Source organism: Micromys minutus, assembly GCF_963924665.1.
Source record: "Micromys minutus genome assembly, chromosome: 1".
Classification (NCBI taxonomy): Eukaryota; Metazoa; Chordata; class Mammalia; order Rodentia; family Muridae; genus Micromys; species Micromys minutus.
In genome coordinates, this window is record NC_137969.1 from 112,086,619 (window position 1) to 112,107,961 (window position 21,343).

A 21,343-nucleotide genomic window follows, 5' to 3' on the forward strand; every position below is an offset into this window, starting at 1 on the left:
TTTGGGCCACAGCATCCCCATAGCTTCTCCATCCTGTATGTCCTTCTCCTTTAAGTGCTACCACCATCCCAAGCCTTCAGCACCAGAAGTGAATCTCCTAACCAGCCCAGATCCCGGACCAAGCCCCAGAAATCTCTAAGATAGACCTGCCTTACCTACAAAGCCAAGGCCTGACAGTCTCTTTTCTTTTATTCTGTGTTCTTGGCACCTGGGCGAGCATTGGAATCCATGGTCTTCTAGTTCCAAAGGGCTCTCACAGCCCCCTCCCATCTTCTCACTTGGCAGTGTTGAGTCCCCTTGGCCTTTCTGGCAGTCAGTGCTAACAAAGGCAGAACATGGCTGAGGCTAAGCAAAGTAGCAAAGACTTGAGGTGCTGGTGGGTGGGCGTGTGACTAAGCACACCAGCAGGGCTGTGCTATCTGTGTGTTTTAGGCTCTGTGCTGATTAACTTCTTAGCATGACAGATGTTACAGCTATCCTCCCAATTCCTAGACTTTTAAGTTGGTGAAATGGGGTGCTGAAGGATGGACCACAGGGAAAAAAATGGCTTTAATCCCATCATTTCCAAAGTACCCATCACAGTCATTATGTGACTCAACGAGACACATGTGCTTGTTTTTTCATTTTCATTTATTCTGTGCAGTTTAAAGAGAAAGTTAAAACACATAAACCATGGAAGCATTAGATCTTCTAAGACAGGAACACCATTCATTTGCATATCCCTTCTCTGTATTTTACAACTTGTTATACACAAGTACTATTAACATACACAATTCCAACTCCTCACAGAGTATCTGTCAAGCAGCAAGATGAAAACGCATCACAGCACAGGACGGAAGGCTCCTTAAGAAACCACAGCAGCAGTATCTGGAGAACAGTTGTGCACGGGACTGGTAAAGAGGCTAATGCTAGACAGTCCTGAACAGACAGCATGTGCACTAACAATGGAGGTGCAGCTTCCACTAATACAGAATAAGATGGAACCTGTTAGAAGTTTCAAACCCTGGGACACTTTAACAGAAGACAATATACAAGGTTCCTTAATTCTATATTCTATAAACCATTCTACAGTCACCTGAGCATCTCTATGCTCTCACACTGCTTATTGGCTTTATAAAGTCAGCTTCAAATATAAAAGCACTTAAGTTTACCAGTTGAGATCTGCAGTTACACTGGTTACCAGTCAGTCAGATACCTTCCGAGAAAAGCTGACTGTAAAAAACATTGCACTGTGGATTCAGATTATTCCTCTTAACAGGAAACATGGACTACTTCTCATGGTGTTTTAGATGTCAGTACATACTTATCTTAAACTTTAGTAAAACACCACTTTCAAATGGTTTTTAAGCCTAATCTAAAGAAAGGGGGTCAAGATGTTGATGAAAGGGCTGACCAGTATCTACTTCACTGTGGGAAGCCATTGCTTCCCTCGGGCATGTGCTAATGCCTCAGCTGTTATACAAACTTTCAGAGTATTTGGCATTTAAATCTGAGCCATGCCACCACATGGGCACACACTCTCGCACACGCGCGCACACACACACACACACACACACACACACACACACACACACCTTTAAGAAGGGTTGGCAGAGAAGGAACTGTAGCAATCTACCTGAGTCCTCGAGTATCTAATTGATCCTCAGATATAGCATTATTTCTGAAAGGGTTCAAGCAAGACTCTAGTATCTGTCCGCGGCATCTTTAAACTGTAAAGTACACCCCTTGCACTGAGAGCCTGAGAATACAGGTCTAATAGTCCTAACAGCTATATAAGTTCTAAAACAAAACAGGAAACAGGGCAGAAATCCACAGCACATAAGGAACCCTGCAGGGATGCTTTCTCTTCCCTCTCTTGGTTAAAGGAGGTCCAAGAAACCAATCTTACACAAAGGACTATATGCCTTAGATTCTTTATAGTGGCATCCAGAATGTTTAGTTAAGTTAAAACCTGCCAAATATGAGCTATTACACCATAAGGTATTATTTCTTGGGCCAAGCACAGTATTTATTAGTTCTATCAGATATGCGAGGAACATAAATACCAATAAATAATGCCCTTTATGTAGTTTTGCAGGAATTAGTTTGGGCCTTGTTACAGATTGGAGGGGACAGTTACATTGGCCGTCACTCTTTAATACTGATACAACAGAGCGCTCACCTGCTACTTAAAGGTTTTTCCTATTGGCTTCTAACCCTTAGATATCCACCACAAAACATTAGCAACAATGAAAACTTGAAACTCAAAACATTAGATTATGAAAAAAAAAATCTAATGTAAACATCCTCCTGGTACCAAGATGCCCTGGGGCATCTTGACCGGTTTAAAAATATTTAGTTAGTATAAGAAATACTAAATGCTAAAGATCAATGCTAGGAACAGTGTCACTGCTTTGTGCCTTCTAGTCACGGCCCATAAAGAAGGCAGATGACTGCACCCACTCTCAAGCAATTGGGGATCTTCCCCAGAAAATGTACAGTTGAAGGTTGTCTCCTGTAACTTCCCTGCCAGTGTATACAAAGGGCTACGATGTCTACATCTTTAGGAACTCAACTTGGGCAGTGCCAGTAGACAATGAACAAACAGCATCTGCCAGGGAAAAGGACGAGGTAACAAATGAGACTAAACACGTGAAGAACAAGAACGAGGAAGGAACTTGGCCTTGCAGCTCATTCCGTAGGAAGCAGACAACACTAGAAGGTTCCCCAATCCATCGCTCTTCTCTAGTAAACAGTCCAAAGTTCAGTTAAAACAAACATGGACTCCTGGCAAGAGGCATTTTACACAGTCAAGCAGGCATTTTCATCCAGTACTTCCTCAAGCCCTAGTACTCTTGAGGTCTTGTCAATGAATAGCTGTTCATGAAGTACTTTCTCTACACCACGAGCCCAGAACATAAATCCCCATATAAAGGAGGGACTGATCTCATTCTCCATAAAGACAGCTCTTAGATTCATAACTACAATGCTAAAACGCCCAGTAGGTTTGCCCTCAAAGTATTTCATAAAAAATAACTGTTAACACTGTAAGATTTACACTTAAATTCTCCAATAAATAACTGCGATCCTGAAAAGTAAATTTACATGTTAGGACTTTTACCTAATCTAAGTGGTCATCTATTAGGATGAACCATACGTATCTCTAAGAGAAAGCATTGCCCATTAAGCTACAGCATGTGCCTGGTATCAAAGAAATATTTTCATTTTGCATTTATCCCATGTTCCGAAATATTTTATCACAAAAATCTTGTGCCTATGTAACAACTGTGTGAAATAAACTGGTTAAGTTGTAACTGTAACTTCATATTCCAAGCCCCCCCCTCTTCCAAATCACCTCAAACTGGTTGTAGGAATCGGTACTTTCCCACCCACAGCAATAGCACTGGCCATGCAGCATTGCCAGAAGGTTGCTCCCACTGCCTTTTGTCTAATTCTGCCAGGCAGCTCTGGAGAAAACCTTGGATGCCTTCATGGCATTCCTCTCTGTTTAGTGGTCATACGAGCCTCTCTCTGCTTTAAATTTTGTTAAGATCAATTCTGAGGATTTTGGCAATTTCTCCTGCCTCTGCAATCACTTGGCATGAAGAAAGGCAACTGTTTAAGTGCCTTGCTGACAAAATACAGCACAGCTTCATCAACTTGTGGGTCTCTTCCTTTCTTAAGTCCTGTAAAGCATTTGCTGTTTCTTTGCAAGAAAATATAGAATTGTGATCATTTCTTCAGCCACAAATGTTGGCATCACGAATATCAAAAATGCTCCAGTGCTGTCTCCATGGCTTTCCACACACAATAACCTTTCATTTCAATGCTGAGTCATAGTGCTGTCTTTTAAATGCCAATTAAACCTGAAATATTTGATACCAACAATATGCACATCAGCTGAGGTAATGACACTGTGACAGCTGCAGAGTCACATATGCATGAGTTAGGATAATGACACAATATCACCTGCTGACAGTAATGACATCCGTCTCAATTTCCGACAAGTTAGAATGTCAAGAAAAGGGTACACTTTAATACTAATAACATGTTTTTTTAAGCCTGAAATGTTTACAGATTTATACCAGTGCACTTTTAAAAAAGAAAAAGAAAAAAGAAAGAATACGTCCAGCAAATAAGTGTATTAAGGAGACCCAGTGAAGCGAAACGTCCACGATGAAATCTGCGACGCCATCTGCGATGGCCCGATTTGGTTTAAATTCCCTTTATTTCTATATGGCTTACGTGTAAATCTTTTTTTGAACTGGATATAAATCCAATTGCAAATGTTCCTTGGTCACTTAGTAACTTTCAAAGCTAGGTCACTAAGGACAGAGACTCACAACTGCCTTAGATCATACTCTAAGAAACTGTTGCCTGCTCAGTGGCCATCGACCGGCGGCCTTCGCTGGCGAGCAGATCTGATCTTGTGTGGCGAGGCTGAAGGGTCTTCTTCTGTTTCAGAACCTGAAGGCTGCTCATTATCTCCTTCCTGGGATCCTGTGTCTCCCACCAGCTCCCGAAGAAACTTGAATTTAGATAAAAATAGATGCCATACAAAATACCAACCTAGAGAAAGACAAAAACAAAAACCAAAGAACAAAAAATTAAGACAAATTATTCCATTGTTTTCAACTCAGAACAATACAGTTTTCTGAAATGTCTATTATAAACATGCAGTGTACACTATGCGTTCATACATCAAACATAAGGACTTATGATATGAAAGGCATGGGAAGAGTTTCCAGAATTATACAGGAGAACAACTTCCTGTTCTCATGGAATTTAGAATCCAGAATTAACATTATAATGATGTGGGGGATGTTTGCACAGACTGCTGGGGGACTGAGGCAGGTAGATGCCAAGTTCAAGGCTAGCCTGGGCTCTGTGGTAAGATTCCAGTCTCCAGTGCCAACCCTCTGTACACATATTTATGAGTTTTGGATTAAGTAGGAGTACTCGCTGTTCTAAGATCAAGCGTGAGGGGAGTGTTTCTGTAGAAAAGAGATGCACTAGCGAGCAGACATACCCCACCTCAGCTCTGCTCAAGGTGAGGCAGACTGAAAGGTCACTGTGCCACCACAGTGGAAGGACACAGCTGACACTATGGACAGAGTTTACAGCAGTGTCTCAGCCTTCCTAAGGACCTTTAACACAGTTCCTCACGCTGTGCTGACCACACCAGAACAGTGTTTCTTGATACTGTTTTTTAACTGTAATTTTGCTACTGTAAATTGTAATATAAATATTTTGGGAGCTTGAGGTTTCTCGAAGGGTCATGACCCGCAGGTTGAGAACTGCTGGTTTATGGACCATTTCATAGAAAACTATGAAATTTCTACAATTACAAAACAGAAAAAAAATAAAGCCTGTGAAGCAACTGCCAAAGTTCAAGATTTTTAGAAAATGACATTTTCACATCAAATTCTTTAAGGAAGAAATGTTGCCCACTAAAGGATCAGTTACGTAAACTAAAGGTGGCTTGCCCCTGTTGAAGACTGGTTCTAATGCCTTGATTCAATCAGGAATCTGCATGTCCAAACGATAAAGTCCTTATCCCCAATTGGGTTTTGATTGACCAATAAAGATGCCAGTGGCTAATGGCTGGGTAACGGGAGACAGAATAGGACCCTTAGAGTTGCTCAGGCTAGGAACTGGGAAAATGAGACAGACGATCATCATGAAGTATCAGGAGACCGATAGGAGGTATAGAGGATAAAGCCATGTGAGGATTCAGGTGGGCAACCGCTGGCCACTTCCCCCAGTTGGGCCTGGAGTAGCAAGGGAGGATTAGGAGTACCCAGCCTTTGAGGTAGGCAAGGCATTTTAAAATAACTCTGTGTGTGTGTGTGTGTGTGTGTGTGTGTGTGTGTGTGTGTGTGTGTGTGTGCGCGCGCGCGCGCGCGCGCGCGCGCGCGCGCGCACGCGCACACACACATGTTCTATTCACAGATCCATACACTTCCAGGGCAGTGGGATCGTGACTGCCAGGAGCATAAATCTGAGTAGCTAAAACCTCATCACTACATGCCCCAAGCTTTAAGAGCAGAACAAAGTCAGGCAAGTCAGCCTTGGCACCATGTTTCCATCACACCATTGATTCGAAAAGGCCAGCAGGCCATTGCATTTTCTCATGACATGGACTTCATGGAAACAGAGCCCAACAGCTCTTCCACCGTGTTAAACTAGGCCAGAATCCTGGCCACCATGTAGGAGCAGTGCTTACTTTGTCTTATTTCTTACAGTCATTTATGAAAAAAAGCACAACATTCACTATTTACCACAAAAAGACCAACCTTGGAAACTTAGCCCATTTCTTGGGTTTTTGCCTTCTTTTAAGCCTGAATTCTGCATGTTGACCAGAGAACACCCAGAGTATTTTGGGCCAACCATATGCATAAATGCCCTAGCTTTGTAAAATAGTATTTTGATGATATTCCTAAATAACATGCTCTATTCTTACCCATAATTCTCTGCTGAATAGGTGGAGCGATTAGAGAAAAGACCAGACAGGCAGACCCTGCTTCTGACCCAAGACACATAAAGCTGCACTCTGAGGACTGGGAGAAGAGCTACTGAGGAAGTTTAGGTGCCTGTCGCTAACAAGGGCCCCATGAATCCCTCACCTAACATGAATGCAAATGCTAGCAGGGCAGGAGGGCAGGGAAATCTGTTTCTTCAAAGTGTATTTTTATAGATATGATTCACATATCAAGCTTATCCTCTTGAAGCATACAATTTAATGGCTTCTGATATATTCCGAAGGTTGTATAGTCAACACTCCCTGAACACCAGGGCAAGTGCACCAACCCTAAAACAATTCCCAGGCCATCCATGGCTGAGGAAGGACCTCTGCTGACAGAGAGCTTATCTAGTTGTATAAAGCCCTGGTTTAGTTCCCAGAAGCACATAAAACCAGGTGTGGTGTGCACACCTTTAATCCCAACACAAGCAAGTGGAAGCACCAAAATCAGAGGTTGAAGGGTATCCTTGACTACATAGGGAGTCTGAGGTAGCCTTCGATCCAGGAGACTTTGTCTTCCAAAACAAAACAAGCTAGCAAAGACAAAGCAAGCAAATAGGCAACAGAAAGAGAAAGGATCCTGGTACTTTGTAAGAATCCCATCATAGCTGGAGGGAATGACTACACCCAGTACCTGGAACACAGAGGAAAGTAGATGTCTGTATGTTTGAGGCCAGCCTGGTCTACACAATGATCTCCAGACCAGCCAAGGCTATATAGTGAGACCCTGTCTAAAAAAGGAGGGAGGATGGGGGAGAAAAAAAAGGAGAAAATCTATAAAACAACAAGCTGAACATGATAGCAGTTGTCAGAGACTTCCCATTAGATTTCACCCCCTCTTCCTTCCAAACTGCGCTGCCAGTAACTTCAACAATGTAGGAAAGTCCTGTGTCAGGCTAGCGCTCACACAGCAGCACTAGCACAGCACAGCAGCCATGCACCATTCTCACACTAGCAGTCTCTGAGTGCATCACGTGACTTGGGTTTACCCACTGGGAGCATGGGACATGGCCTCATTTCTCACACCTCTTTTCAAGATCCGTGCTTGTTGGTAGCCACACCGCCACACAATCTCACCAGGGCGTGTGAGGTCCTGCTTCCCACTTCCTACCCACACTTCATGACCTACTAGGTATGAAACGGCACACTAGAGTGGCGGATCTGATTGTCACAAATCTTCATAAGTAATAACAAGTTTCTGGTTTTTTAAATGTCAATTTTTTGGTTTTGCTTTTAAAAGTATTTATCTGATTCTGCTGCTCAGTTTAAAGGTCGGAGGGGGTTGTTGGTGTCTTAATCCTTATGTTGTAAGCTCTCGTGTGCTGTAGACAGTAGATGCTCTTCGCCTTCCCTCCCATCCAGTGTCTTTTCACTATTTTGGAATGACTTCTGCAGAACATTTAGTTCTGATGAAACCTGTAGGGGAGGTGCTGTTTCCCTAACTGGTTCTTGATTTGATCAATAAAAAAGGCAGAAGCAATCGCTGGGCAAAGGGTGAAGGTGGGAATTCTGGTCCCAGGAAGATGGAGAGAGGCGCTTTGGCCAGGCTTTGGAACAAGAAGCACAAACAACCTTGTAAGATCTTCAGAGAGCCAGAACCAGCAGCCCCCACTGTGGCGGAGGCTGGCTGACATAGTCCAGCCGGCATAGGTTAGCTGATAAGATTAGGGCAGGAGTCCAGTGCCCAGCAGTTGTGTGATCTGGCTAGTTTTAAAATATTGAAGCTGTCTAGTGTTCTTCTGTGGAGCTAAGGTGGGTAGAGAAAGAGCAGCTGGGGCAGTAACTGGTGTCTTGGCAGAGCTGGCCTGGAGTCGCAGAGTAAAGCTGAGAAGGAGCCCATAGAATGAAGACAGCAACTCCAGCTTTCCCAGCTTGGAGGTTGGTTGCAAGGAATCCGGAGCTAAGCTGGGAGTATGGACCTAGGGCCCAGTCAAAAGAGAAAACGTGTTTTAAAATTTCATGCAACAAAACCCAGTAAATCACTGTTAACTTGGCTGCCTGGGCTTGTGGTATCACTTAGAGGAAACTACTGGCTAATCCAAGATGGTTAAGATCTACACCTGCCCGTCTTCTACGTCTCCAGCTGGAGAGGTAGGTCCAAATTTATTCATTAGTGTATGAATATCAATTTGTCCCAGCTCATTCACTGAAAGGACTTTTCTCTTGGATGTCTGGTCAAACACACTCATAAATGGTAATTTTCTTCTGGCTTTTAATTCCCTGTATGCTCATCTTAATGCTGCCATACCAGCTGAAGGCTGAAGTCACCAACTCTGCTTTCCCCAAGATTGTTTCAACACGTGTGTCCCTTGAATAGGTCAGTTTTAGTGTCAGCTAGTCAGTGCACAAGTCTGTAGGTCAAAATGGGGACCAGCGTTGGTTCCACAATGCCATTCTACTCAACTAAAATGTCCCACAATGAGTATACATGGTTATATGTGTGTATACATGTATGTGTACCCACAGAGTACTCCCAACTGTCTCTAACTCCTGTTCCAGAGGATCTGGCAAAATACCAATGTACATAAAATAAAAACAAATACATTTAAAAAATAAAGAATGAGAAAAAAGATAACAAAAGTCTCAGATGAGAAAGCACTAACAAGCCCTCACAACAGTGGCAGTCCCTGTGGGACCATCAAGAGAAGGCCATGCCTGAGACAATGGCAGTCCCCTGTGGGACCATCAAGAGAAGGCCATGCCCCCAGGACAATGGCAGTCCCTGTGGGACCATCAAGAGAAGACCAAGCCTGAGACAATGGCAGTCCCCTGTGGGACCATCAAGAGAAGGCCGTGCCCAGGACAATGGCAGTCCCCTGTGGGACCATCAAGAGAAGGCTGTGCCCGGGACAGAAGTCTACAGAAGGACAGCAGCAATCCAGAAGTTTGTATGAAAACACACTCTTGGAGCAGGCCCTCTTCCTCTCAACTTGAACAAAACTGAGATTCAGTCCTGGGGGTTAAGGGTGGGGTGAGATTTAGTAGAAGGTAGAATCCCAAAGGCTATGGTTGTCATGGTTGCCATGGCTGCCACATATATACTCTCCATTTTCCCAAGGTGTCCTGCTAACCCACCAACCACTCACACTTCTAGACAAACTCACCAAACATGCCTCTATCTCCCTCCAAGCAGTAGGAGAGGGTGAGCCCCAGCTGGTGGGAAGGACAAGAGTCCGGTGCTTCCCACAGAGCGACTGAGGGGAGAACCTTACACCGTGAACACAGAGATCTCCTGTGGGCAGCCAGAGGACGGACACTCGGTGCAGGGAAGTGACAGGGCGGGAAGTGCATGCAGGGGAAAGGCAAAGGGAAGGCTGGAAGAGATAGAAGGTGTCTGTAATCAGTGTCTGGTGCATAGAAATAGTTTATATAAAATGTCAGTCTGAACAAAAGATGATAATGAAAACTCAACAGTTAAACAAATAACAACCCAAGAAGTTTACATTAGAAAAGAAACTACTGTAAATGCCAGTGCACATATCCTAAGAAAGCAGGTTTTAGCATAGTGATCACTGAGCTACTGCCGTCCCAGAAAAGCCTGATAAGACATACTCCAGAGCTGAGTTAGACAGGAAAAGAAACCACTATTTCTTTTCAACTTTGGGGACAAGTACTCTAAGAAAAAGCTTTGTACATATCAGCTACCAGCCACAGTATCATTCAATTTAGACTGTCCTGAGGGACCGACCACAGCATGGTATCTGTCCCCACCTTATGACAAATAAACCCTAAGCAGAGCATTGTGTAGCTCTCCTAGCTCAGTAAGGCAGCTTGTGTTTAAGTAACAGAGGCTCTAAGACCAAAGGGGGAGGGGGGTCTTAAAAACTTACAAGGGTATCTGAAAGTCCACCTGGTGGTTAGTTGGTTGGTAGTTAACTTGATTAGTCCTCATGAACCAGTCATTGTCTTGCTGTGGTGTTTTTCCCTGCATGTTTACCTCAGCACTCCTGAGAAGGAGTGGGTAGTTTTAGAAATCTGAGGAGAATGGACATAGTAGCTAAGACTTTGTAAATTCCTCTTCACTGGGTAAGACTCCCAGGGCAATCCCACTACAGAAGCTGCTCAACCCACCCAGACAGGTTTTGTTGGCTTGCTTTCTGAGATAAGGTCACACCTAGAACTTGAGGTATAGTCCAGGCTAACCTTACACTTGGGGCAATTCTGATGTACAAGCCTTCCAAATAAGATTACAGCACACTAACACATCTCCGGCTCACAGAAAAATCTGCTAGCTAAAGTTTATCTAAAGAACTGGACTTGGTGGTACCTATTATCATCCTTGGGAGGTGAGCTGGAAACAGGAGGCTAATGAGCCTAGGCTAGCCTGGGCTAGAGCAAGACCCTGCATCAAAAAACAAAGTAACAAAACCTTCCCAGAACCCTTTAAAACATCAACACACAATACCTATTAGTGTCTGTCTACACTGCACAAGTCTGCAACCTACAGAGAAGAGCAACTACTTGGAGTGGGGGCCACGGTTGGCCCAGAGGAAGATGAGGAGACCATTCTTCCTGAGATACAAGGTTCACTATAAACATAAAACATGGTTTAAAAAAAAGAAAAGAACTCAGTGTAATGACCCTACTTTAAGACGCCCTACTGCCGCAGTTCCTACGGGTAAGACTCAAACTGAGCATTTCCCAGTCTGCTAGGGGCTCTCAGACATCAGACTTCAGGAATCATCCCACAGACCCTGTCAATCTAGCGGCTGTGCTTCCTCATCTTCTGTTTGGGTTTGAGACAGTCTCACTACCTGTCTTTGAACTCGTGCAGACCAGGCTGCCCTCAAATCAGAGCTCCGCCTGCCTCTGCCTCCAGGGCTGGGATTAAAGGTGTCACCATGCCTGGCTAAGCCTCTGGCTAAGCGGCAGAGTGGAAAGGACCTAGCCTGAACTCCAGGATGGAGGGATAAGTTCTCCAAGGTGTTTTGTGTGTATTGGGGGAACAGGAGGATGGGAAAAGAGAACACGTTAAGACCCCGGTAGCCTTTAACTGAGAAGTATTTATCGCCTTAGGCCCTGTAGCATATGAGCAAGCTCACAGAAGCACAGCTTGAAGAACAAACTTTTTGCTTACTCTTGTTCTATGGACATGAGCATTGCACCATGTCCCAGGATTTAGAAAGAAAAACAGGAAGGAGAAAGGGGAGAAGAGAGAGACTCTATTTACAATCTATTTACACCAAGGCTGACTGTTAACATGAGTTCTTTATAACTTTTTAAAAGGTGGGTTTGAGCCTTGTTCCACCCTTAAACTGATAAGCAGTGTAAGGCAGAAAAACTGGCCGGTAACAGAGGCCCTGGGTTCTGAGAGCAGCTGCTGGGAGGAAGGACAGAAAAAGGGGAAGAAAGTCATGCCCTGGGTTATGGTCCAAGAAAAAGGGTTCAGCAGTGGAGGTCAGCAGGAAAGTGCACTGGGAAGAGCAGGAGGAAGATAGGAGGAGGAGCAGAAGGAGAAGCAGGAGGAGGAGCAGCAGAAGGAGGAGCAGAAGGAGGAGGAGCAGCAGAAGGAGGAGCAGAAGGAAGAGCAGGAGGAGGAGCACCAGGAGCAGGAGGAGGAGCAGCAGAAGGAGGAGCAGAAGGAGGAGCAGCAGGAGGAGGAGCAGCAGGAGCAGGAGGAGCAGGAGGAGGAGCAGCAGGAGGAGCAGGAGAAAGAGCAGGAGGAATGTCCAGAGTATGAGCAAGTATGCTTAAGATCTGGGCCAATAGCTGAAGAATAGAGAGGAAGGGGAAAAAGAAAAGTTACTTTTTGAGTAAGAACTCAGAAAAGCAGCCATACAAATAAAGATCTGTAAGCCACTGGGGTTGGTTGCTACCTCCTATCCCCTTTTAAGACAGAGTCTTGCTAAAGGAGCCAGCTGGCCTCAAACTTTAAGATCCTCCTGCCTCAGCCTCCCAAATTCTGGGATTATATGCACAAGTTGCAAAGAGAGCCAGCAAGCTAACTGTAGTGAGAATCTCTTGTGTACTGTATGGATGCAGCACCTATCAATAAAATGATGACTGGCCTATAAGCTTAAGCAGGAAATAGAAGATGGGACATCCTGTAGGGAGACTGAATATTGGTATGGGGATGGAGAATTCACTTGGGAACATAGGAGGCAGACAGAAGCATGATGGAAACTGAACAGAAGTAACCAACCACCTGGCAGAACTAAGAATAAATAGGATTTTAAGTTATGATCTAACTGGGAACCCGGCCAAGGTGTTTGTAAATATATGTTAAGTCTCAGAGTCATTATTCTGGGAGCTTGGGGGCAGGAGGAAAGGCTCATTTTACAGCTAACTTAGGACACAACAATGAATTTAAGCAGATCAAGTTCGTGGGGTTTTGTGGCAGAAGGTATGACAAGGCACTGTTTCAGGGACGAAGCATGATCAAATTCACTACAGACACTACAATACAGTCCCCAGTGTAGCCCTGTACACTGGAATTGGTCAGGGGATACGGTGCTCCTTAAAGAATTAGGCATGGTCATTCATGCCTGTTTTTGAATAGTGTATTCTGGATTTTGCAGTTTCGGGTCTATTTGACTAATAGAATTGTTCAGTGCCTGTGTAAAAAGGCACCCGCGGTTTTGGATGGATTTGTAGTTAGTATATAATCCAGTAGGAACCTTCAGAGTTAATGCTGGCATTAAATAGTCAGTAGCTATACATGTGTCTGTTAAAATCCTTACATGTGCCTCATGTGATACTGTATGCTTCTAGTCCCAGCAGTCAGGAAGCAGAGGCAGGTGGATCACTCTGAGTTCAAGGTTTGCCTGATCTGCATAAAGAGCTCCATGCCAGACACAGCAGTATCCTGGGTTCTGGTAGTACACACGGGCTCCATGTCTCTCCGCACCCTCTAGAAGTCAGGCTGAGGGGCTGAGACTCCCCAGTCTCCAATCACATGCTTGATGTCTCTGGTGACCAGTCCTTATCCTAAAGTAATCTGGGGGCCTGAGGAATACTTCCTGGGCTAAACTCTGGCTGTGAGAGTCCTGACAGCATGCTGATGCTACCACATAGGCCAGGGTAAGGGAACTGGGCTTTCAAGGACTTTGTGCCAAATCTATTTTTCATGATAATACAGAGATAAACTCAGAGGGGGGATCTGTTTGAAAGGAGAATGACAAAGGCATAAACATCCATGGGAGCCTCATCCGTGAGTAGAGCATACCTACATTAATGGTACCTTTCAGATGCCTGAAATGTTTGTAAATGACGAAGCTGGATCCCTGTCCAGCTTATGTCTTAAAGACAGAACCAGATTGTAGTTATCTTTGTACCTCAGAAATCACATCAGATATTATTCGAATGGGTATGACACCTAGCCCAGTGAGCAGGAGATAAGGAAGATTGATCCATCCTGCAGGGTCTATAGGAAAACAGAAGTGTGATTTAGGTAAAGACTCAGAGCTGGTGAGGTTGTCAGATAACCAATATTTTACATAATTAATATTCTGCCATACATAGTGGCCCAAGCCTTTAATCCAAGCACACTGAAGGCAGAGGCAGGTGAGTATCTGAGAATTCCAGGGCAGCCAGGGGTACATAGCGAAACCCTATCTTAACCAATCAATAAAAATAAAACTGGTCCAGGTAGATAAAGTCACCAAGACATTTCTGGTTTAGTGGGGCTAGACACTCAAGAGAGAGAAGCTGAGCTAGGAGCTCCAACAGTAACTCACAGAACAAAGGAAATCCTTGCTTTTTACAGATGTTTAAAGGAGAGGGGTCTGAGTTTGCAGCCTAGTGAAGGTATAAGATAAAACAAGGCATCCTCTGTTCAGGGGCAGTATCATAACCTGTGACCTATGACCTTAAAGCCTTGGTGTTACTAGTTACCTGCAGTTTGTCTTCCCAACTGAAAGATGATGTCCATGGAAACACAGATGGTACTTTGTTAATTTGGGATATCCCTGACACCCTCTCCTGCAAATGTACCTAAGAATCTAGTAAGTATATTTCACTGAATAAGAGTTAGTAGTTTGAGGCAATCCTAGTCAACACCACACTTAACAATTATTGGACTTCAATGATTAGCAGAGGGGTTTTCCTTCATTCTTCAAATGAGGACCTAGTATGCTGTGTGCCAGCCCTTCCTTAACCTAGGATCTACAGACAGTGAACAAAGCAACTTAAGTCTCTGGCTCTCAGTGGAAGAGTTAAATAATAACCAGACTGCCATTGTTCCTAACCTCTGAACAAGCCAGACTGAAATCAGTCAGTATTGCCTACGTTCATGTCCTGAAGCTGGCGCTAAACTATTTACCTGACCTTTCTCAAGGAATCAGGGGTAAAGAGATGTCAAGAAATCAGTATTAGAGAACAGCCCAGTCTCCAACAGGCCAGTTTCAATTGGCAAGATAATCAACTTCTTTCTGCCTTAATCCTTAGACAAGATGCACGCACGCACGCACGCATTCCTACCTACCATGTGAGTAAGCTGCAATTAACCAGTTGTTTTCCAAGTATCCTGTTGTCTCTACCTTACAAGGCAATTAACTCGCTGTTTGTACTTCCTACTAGAAAAACCAACATCTGATGCAAAAGTCATTGAAACACAGACTTTGTAGAAATAAATACCTGATTCTAGAACAAGAAGTAAAGTTTTAGGGAATGCACGCATACACATGCGTGTGAACACACAAACCTTGTTTGCTAGGAACAGCACTGCACCACATCCTTCCAGGCCTCTGCTAAGTCTACGGGAGCTGCACTGACTCACTGTTTCTGTGGACAAGTCAGTCAGGAAGCTACGCCATAGCCATGCTTTAGATACTGGAAGATGCCAGAAAATCAGAATTGTCAATTCACTGGATTACAATTCCCCTAGCCTACAAGTGCAGTCTCTGGAGGTGAGGGACTTATCCAGAGATGCAGAGAAAAGAATCACATGGGGCGCCTTGGTGAAATTTCTGAACTGCGTCTGCTTCTGGGTGAGAATGTACAAGTGACTGTCATGGGAAGCACACTGTTCCCAACACCTCAAGCAGGACTGAGTTCTCCTAAATCCACCCTTAATAGATTATCAGTTGTTTTTTTAAAAGATCTGATTAAAAAAAACTTCTATGGATGGAGAGAGATAAAGATACTGCATAAGCAAGCAGGTATGAAGTACGCTGAGACTAACCCCTGGGCAGGATGCAGGTCAGACCTCAGACCTAAACCCCTGGCAGCCATCTGTTCACATACACACCGACTGAACGCCCAGCTTCAGACTACCCAGGATATCTCTCATGGACTACCCTCCTAGACTGAAACTTAGGCTCTTTGTGCTTCCCGACCGTATGGCTCTGACCAGCTTCACAGGGCTGCTGCTACAGAACTGGTCTCTGCTCTCAGATCCAACTGCCATGGGTCTGTGGGAACTGCAAAGCCTGCCCTGGGACTCGGCTTTTTCAGGATAGATTCTGTAAACGCTCAGTAAACCTTCCTATTTCAGAGAATCTCCACACTCAATATTGGTTTAATCTCATAAGCTTAATAACAGAGAAGGGTATACCAGTTGGACACAAACTACATTCAAGAACCACAGAAAGAGGTGGAGAAAAGAAAAAGCAACTGACTAAAGTCTACTCACACAGGCAGAAAATTTTATAATATCCAAGTAGAAAATAAGAGAATTCCTCTCTGGGGAAAAAAAAAAGATATGTTGACACCCTCCAAGAATAGATCTCTACATTAACAGAGGGTGTGTGTCATATAAACACTAAGTTATTACCAAATCACTGGGCATGGCTAAACCTATGGCTAACAGAGAACCCATGGGTGCTTCTTGCTGTTGCTCTCATGGGTTGTGTGTTTGCTTGAGACAAGGTCTCTCTGTGTGTAGTCCAGTCTGTCCTGGAATTCACTCTGTAGACCAGGCTGTCCTTGAACTCATAGAGATCCACCTGCCTCTGCCTCCAAAGTGCTGGTATTAAAAGCATGCACCTCCACACAGCCAGGCAGGAACCTACTGTTTTAATAACCTCGATTTTAAGTATGAATATATCAAAGACATCCAGAGCAAAACTCTCTTTAGATGTCCAAGAAGAGTCCAGGGTAAGAAAAGGAAATTAGGAAATGATCATTTATCTAAAAGAAAATACTTCAGAAATGAAGAGGGGTGCTCAGTTGTGTGTATACATAAAAAATGGATGAAGGCAGAATGAAGCAAGGCAGGCCCTGACTTCTCAGTGCACCAGTGAAGAGAAGGCCATGGAAAAGGCATCTGGATCGAGGAACCAAGAAAGAAGGGAAACCAAGTCACCTGAGCAGAGATGGAGCAGCACTGAATGTCTCAAAATTAGCCCCGGAGCTGAAAAATAAAATAAAATAAACGAGCAACAATTTTAAAACTCTAGCTAAAAGTAATTTGCAACCTCAGATCTACTCAGAGTATCGATCAAATATCAGGGCTGAAAATCAAAACTTCTCAAAACAGTTTTTCACGGACCTTTTCTTAGAAAGCACAGCTTAGTGTGTGAGAACCCACAGCTGCTAAGAAGGAAAAAGAGCTTTGGGAAGGGATGGGAACAAGCAACAGACTGAACACGTGGGAACTATTTCTTGACTATGTAGATTGTGTACACATGTGGACGGCAACTGTATTAATCAGGGTTCTAGAGTCACAGAACTTATGGGTAGTCTCTACATAGCAAGGGATTTATTTGTTGGTGAATTTCAGTCTGTAGTCCAACTCCCTAACAATGTCGGCAGCAGCTGTGAAGTCCAAGAACCTAGCAGATGCTCAGTCCAACAAGGCAAGCAGGCAGAGAGAGCAATGTCCTTATGTAGGTCTCTAACTGACGGTGTGTCCCATATTAAAGGTGTGTACCACCACACTGGATCTGGGACTTCTTTGTCCCAGATGACCTTGAGCTCAGAGATCTCCTTGCCTTAGTGTCCTAAGATTCATAGCCTCTGCCTCAAGATCAGAATCACAGGTGAACCTCCCAATTCTGGATTGTGGTTCATTCCAGATGTGGTCAACTTGACAACCAGGAATAGACACTACAGCAATACAGGGGGCTTAGGGATGTAGCTCAGTTAGGTCACTTGCCTGGAGTGTGCAAGAACCTGGGTTACACACCCTCCCCTCCCCAACTAACTGATTACAATTACAAAATCAGTTGTAGCAATGAAGGATACCAAGACATGCATAAGTAAAGAGAGTCTAGGCTAAAATAAAACATAGGCCAAAGGAACTATGGCTTTTAAAACAGTTTCTTTGGTTAAAAAGCTGAACACAGTATTTTATTAAAGTAACCTGAGAAGCTGGAAGTGGTGGCACACTCCTTTATCCCCACCCTCGGGAGGCAGAGTCCAGTGATCTCTGTGAGTTTGAGGCCAGCCTGGCCTACAGAGTGAGTTCCAGGACAGTAAGATCTTGTCTTGGGGGTGGGGAGGGGGTGGAAATGATTGTCAGCCCTGGTGGAAGGAAAACACCACAGTATATGAAAGCCCAAAGTGCTTCTCGGGCAGAACCCTCAATATGAAAGGACTATCAAGTGAGTGAACACTCATTCAGTACGGCGGAAACCATTCATTACCCACCTCAGCTTCAGTGAATGGAACACTTTAAAATGGATTTTTAAAAAATGAAAAAGAAACCAATGTATACAGAAGGAAAACCTCGCTAGGAAATAGCACAGGGTTCTCCAGCAAACTCATTTTTACTCAAGTTTCATTCCTTGGGGCCAACTTGGTGACAGATTACGATCCAGTGTTCAGTGGGCACTAAACAGAAAGACAGCAGAATTGGATGAGATACAAAAACAGGAGACCTGGTCTAAGGGGCAAAGGCTGCTGAGCTGTGTTGGTTTAACAAAATCTGCTAAATAAGACCAAAAAAAAAAAAAAAAAAAAAAAAAAAAAAAAAACCCAAAAACAGTGCTGGTAAGAAAGAAAAATGTTAGACATTTGACAAATTTCCAAGCATTAACTAGGTTCTCAAACAAGTCAATGACTACAAGAAAGGTAAGAATTATTTTAAGGGCATATGCCTAAACCACTCAGCTACATCCTGGCCTCCAGCACATATTACATGTCCTAATTCCCAATGTGGCTGTCTGGAAAGGAAATAAGGTCACAGGGCCCAGGGCCCTGACCCAGAGACACCATGGTATCAGGTACTTCAGTAGGAAGACCCTATGAAAGTACCAAGAGATGATGGCCATCTACAGGACAAAGGGAGATGCCCAAAGCCCTTCCTGCCTCCAGCACTGTGAGAACAAATGGCTGAGGGGTGAGGCAGTCTGTGGTGTTCTACAAATGAAGCCCCAGCTAACATGGCACCCCATGTCTGGTCTGCCCCTTCCCTCTTCAACTTTCAACCACCTTCTAGTCAGAACAACAGGCTGTCATTAGTTTCCCGACAAGGAACAGTATTTGGACTACGTGATAAGGCTGTTAGTTTTAAAGTATCAGACCTTTCCTCTCACTCGGTAGGTTTCCTGAAACTAATGGCAGGAGGCATGCTTAGAAAAACTGGCAAAACTAAGCAGCCCGGTGGCCAGTGAAAGGTAAGAAAGCAATCGGGAATTAAAATGTCTCAGAGCGAGTTTGACAGGTGTTCTGTCCAAGACGGAGCATGGCTTGTACGTCACGTTCCCATTCCAAGTAGAGAGGGTGACACATGCCTTCATCCTTTCAAGCGTCCAACTAATGCTCAAGGATTTGTTTCTTTTTATTTCAAGAGCCTTGAGCTGGGGGCACAGATTGCCCAGCCTGCCAGAAGCTGCAGTTCCATGCTAACACTGAACAAATGGGGTGAAGCACTCTATGGGCCAGCAGGTCAAGATCACCCACCACCACACAGCAAGTTCAATGCCAACCTAGTCTATCTGAGAACCCCACCTCAAACAAAAAAACAAAAAAACAAACCAATGAGTGAAATCACCTTGCTCACACATTAGAAAATTGGGAGGTGTTGTTTACTTATTTATTTTTTTTATGTCATGAAAAAAAAAAAAGAAAAGGGGGCATCTTTAATCCTAGCTCTTGGAAGACTGAGGCAGTTGGACCTCTATGAGGTCAAGGCCAGCCTGGGCTACATGGTGAACTCCAGGCCAGCCAGGGCTACATAGTGAGACCCTGTTTTAAGAAAGGACTTTTTAGATCTAGAGTCACTAGAATTAGTCAAAAATTTTAGGGTTGTAGTTCAACATGTGCTTAGCATATGTGAGGCCCTTGATTCAATCAGCATTGGTGACAAAGATTAAACTCACGTATAGGTATCTCAGTATGTATGTACCATATCTTTCCCAAGTCCAGTCACTGGACTGAGGATTAACTATGTAATAATAAACTACAGTATTTATAAAATTTTAACCCAATGGTCCATCGCTTCAAACCCATACTTTGATCTAGTAAATGCTCACTGGCACTTATTTGAAATATTTTCCAAATTTTCACAATTGTTCAGCCTCCTTGCTGAGAACTGTGGTTATCAGCTATGTGCATAACGAATTAAGAGGGATTGAAAGCACGCCTTGAGAACAGTTTAACGTCCCCTCACTCTGAGAGGAGAAATACACACAGCAAACCAAACATCACCACGACAGCAGAACCAAGAATTAGGTTACCTGACCCTGGAAGTTTGTTACAGCCCTGTGTTTTAGTCTCTGCCCATTATCACATATGCTTGCTCGCTTGCTCGGAATTTGGTTAAAGCCTGAACTTGAAGTAAACAAACAACTTCACGTGCGCTGGAAACCCAAAAGGTGATGAAATCTCTCACTAGGTTCAGAACATCCAAATAAAAAGATGAAACCGATCACTTCTCCTTCGAGGCCAGGCCACAGTGAAAGATCTCAGCAGACTGTGGCATTATGACAACCAAGGACAAACCTGCCGGAGAAGCAGAAACGTGCTTCTACCTAGAGTCAGGATGCCATGCCAGCCCTGAAGGTTCGCTGAGCTTTCCTCGGTGATGCCCAGGCGACCTGCCCTAAGCAGGAGGCTTGACTCCTCTGAACTCGATCTTGGGAGGCCAGGTGGCCACCGAGACCACCGAGGTGACCAAGGTGAACACTTGTCCATTCACGCTTTCCCGACCACCCACGGCGTTGCCCCCACTCACCGCACACCATCAGCAACAGGACGATCAGCAGCGTGGCCACGAACACCAGCAGGGTCAGCCCCACGTTGTGCCACATTTTGAGAGCTAGGGGGTGGGCGCGGACTCAGCGGCGGGCGGCAGAGCTGCGGGGCCGCATGGACCGCGGGTGCCCGAGGGCAGCGCCCCAAGAGGGCGGGACTGGGCGGTGCGGGGGCGGGCCGCGGCGCGACCGGCCCGCAGACCTGCCCCCGGCCGGGGCGACCGAGTCGCTGGAGGAGCGGGCCGCGGGGCGCCACTACCGCCTCATCGCTCCGGGGAGCTGGAGCCACCGCGAGCGGAGAGGCCAGCGACGGACGGACGCGCTGCCATGGCGGACGTCGAGGGGGAAAGCGTGAGCTGGAGGTAGCGCGGCGAACGCCAGGCCCTGGCTGCGACTCACGCGAGGTCCCCTCGGCCCTTGGAGACGCCAGATGTGAACCACTCCCCAAGGCCGCGGCAGCTGCTTCTCCGCTCCCCGCCCCCTCCCCCGCGGCAGCTCATCACCAAGCACTCACTCCGCGGCGACTCGGCCACTGCGCAGGGCCTGCTGGGAAATGTAGTACAAAGTTCGGCGCGAGCTGCAGGTTTCCGCCCAAAGACGAACTACCACTCCCAAGAGTCAACGCTGCTGCTCAGGGCTTCTCCTTGCTCTCCTTTCCCGTCCCCTGAGTCTTTGGTGTTCTTGAGCCACCACCTTTGACTTATAGACTGGTGACTCTTGTTCTCCAAGTCTGTCCGTTGGACTGTCTCCCTTTCTAGACTGTGCC

The 21,343-nt window shown here is 45.0% G+C and overlaps 1 protein-coding gene across 1 annotated transcript; it reads right to left on the reverse strand.

Annotated features, from left to right (window-relative positions):
• Positions 1-625: 625 nt before the first annotated feature.
• SMIM13 (small integral membrane protein 13) lies at positions 626-20,687 on the reverse strand. Its single transcript, XM_080939364.1, has 2 exons — positions 20,559-20,687; positions 626-4,548 (listed from the first exon to the last, which is right to left on the reverse strand). Exons 1-2 carry the CDS (start codon positions 20,632-20,634, stop codon positions 4,361-4,363), a joined length of 264 nt encoding a protein of 87 aa, XP_080795490.1. The 5' UTR covers positions 20,635-20,687; the 3' UTR covers positions 626-4,360.
• Between the last annotated feature and the right edge of the window lie 656 nt (positions 20,688-21,343).

Bases quoted from the DNA above. Each gene is read 5' to 3' on its own strand.
- SMIM13 (XM_080939364.1), bottom strand. From the start codon at position 20,634: ATGTGGCACAACGTGGGGCTGACCCTGCTGGTGTTCGTGGCCACGCTG. The intron at 4,549-20,558 runs GTGAGTGGGGGC...GTCTTTCTCTAG, and splicing joins CCTGTTGCTGATGGTGTGCG to GTTGGTATTTTGTATGGCAT.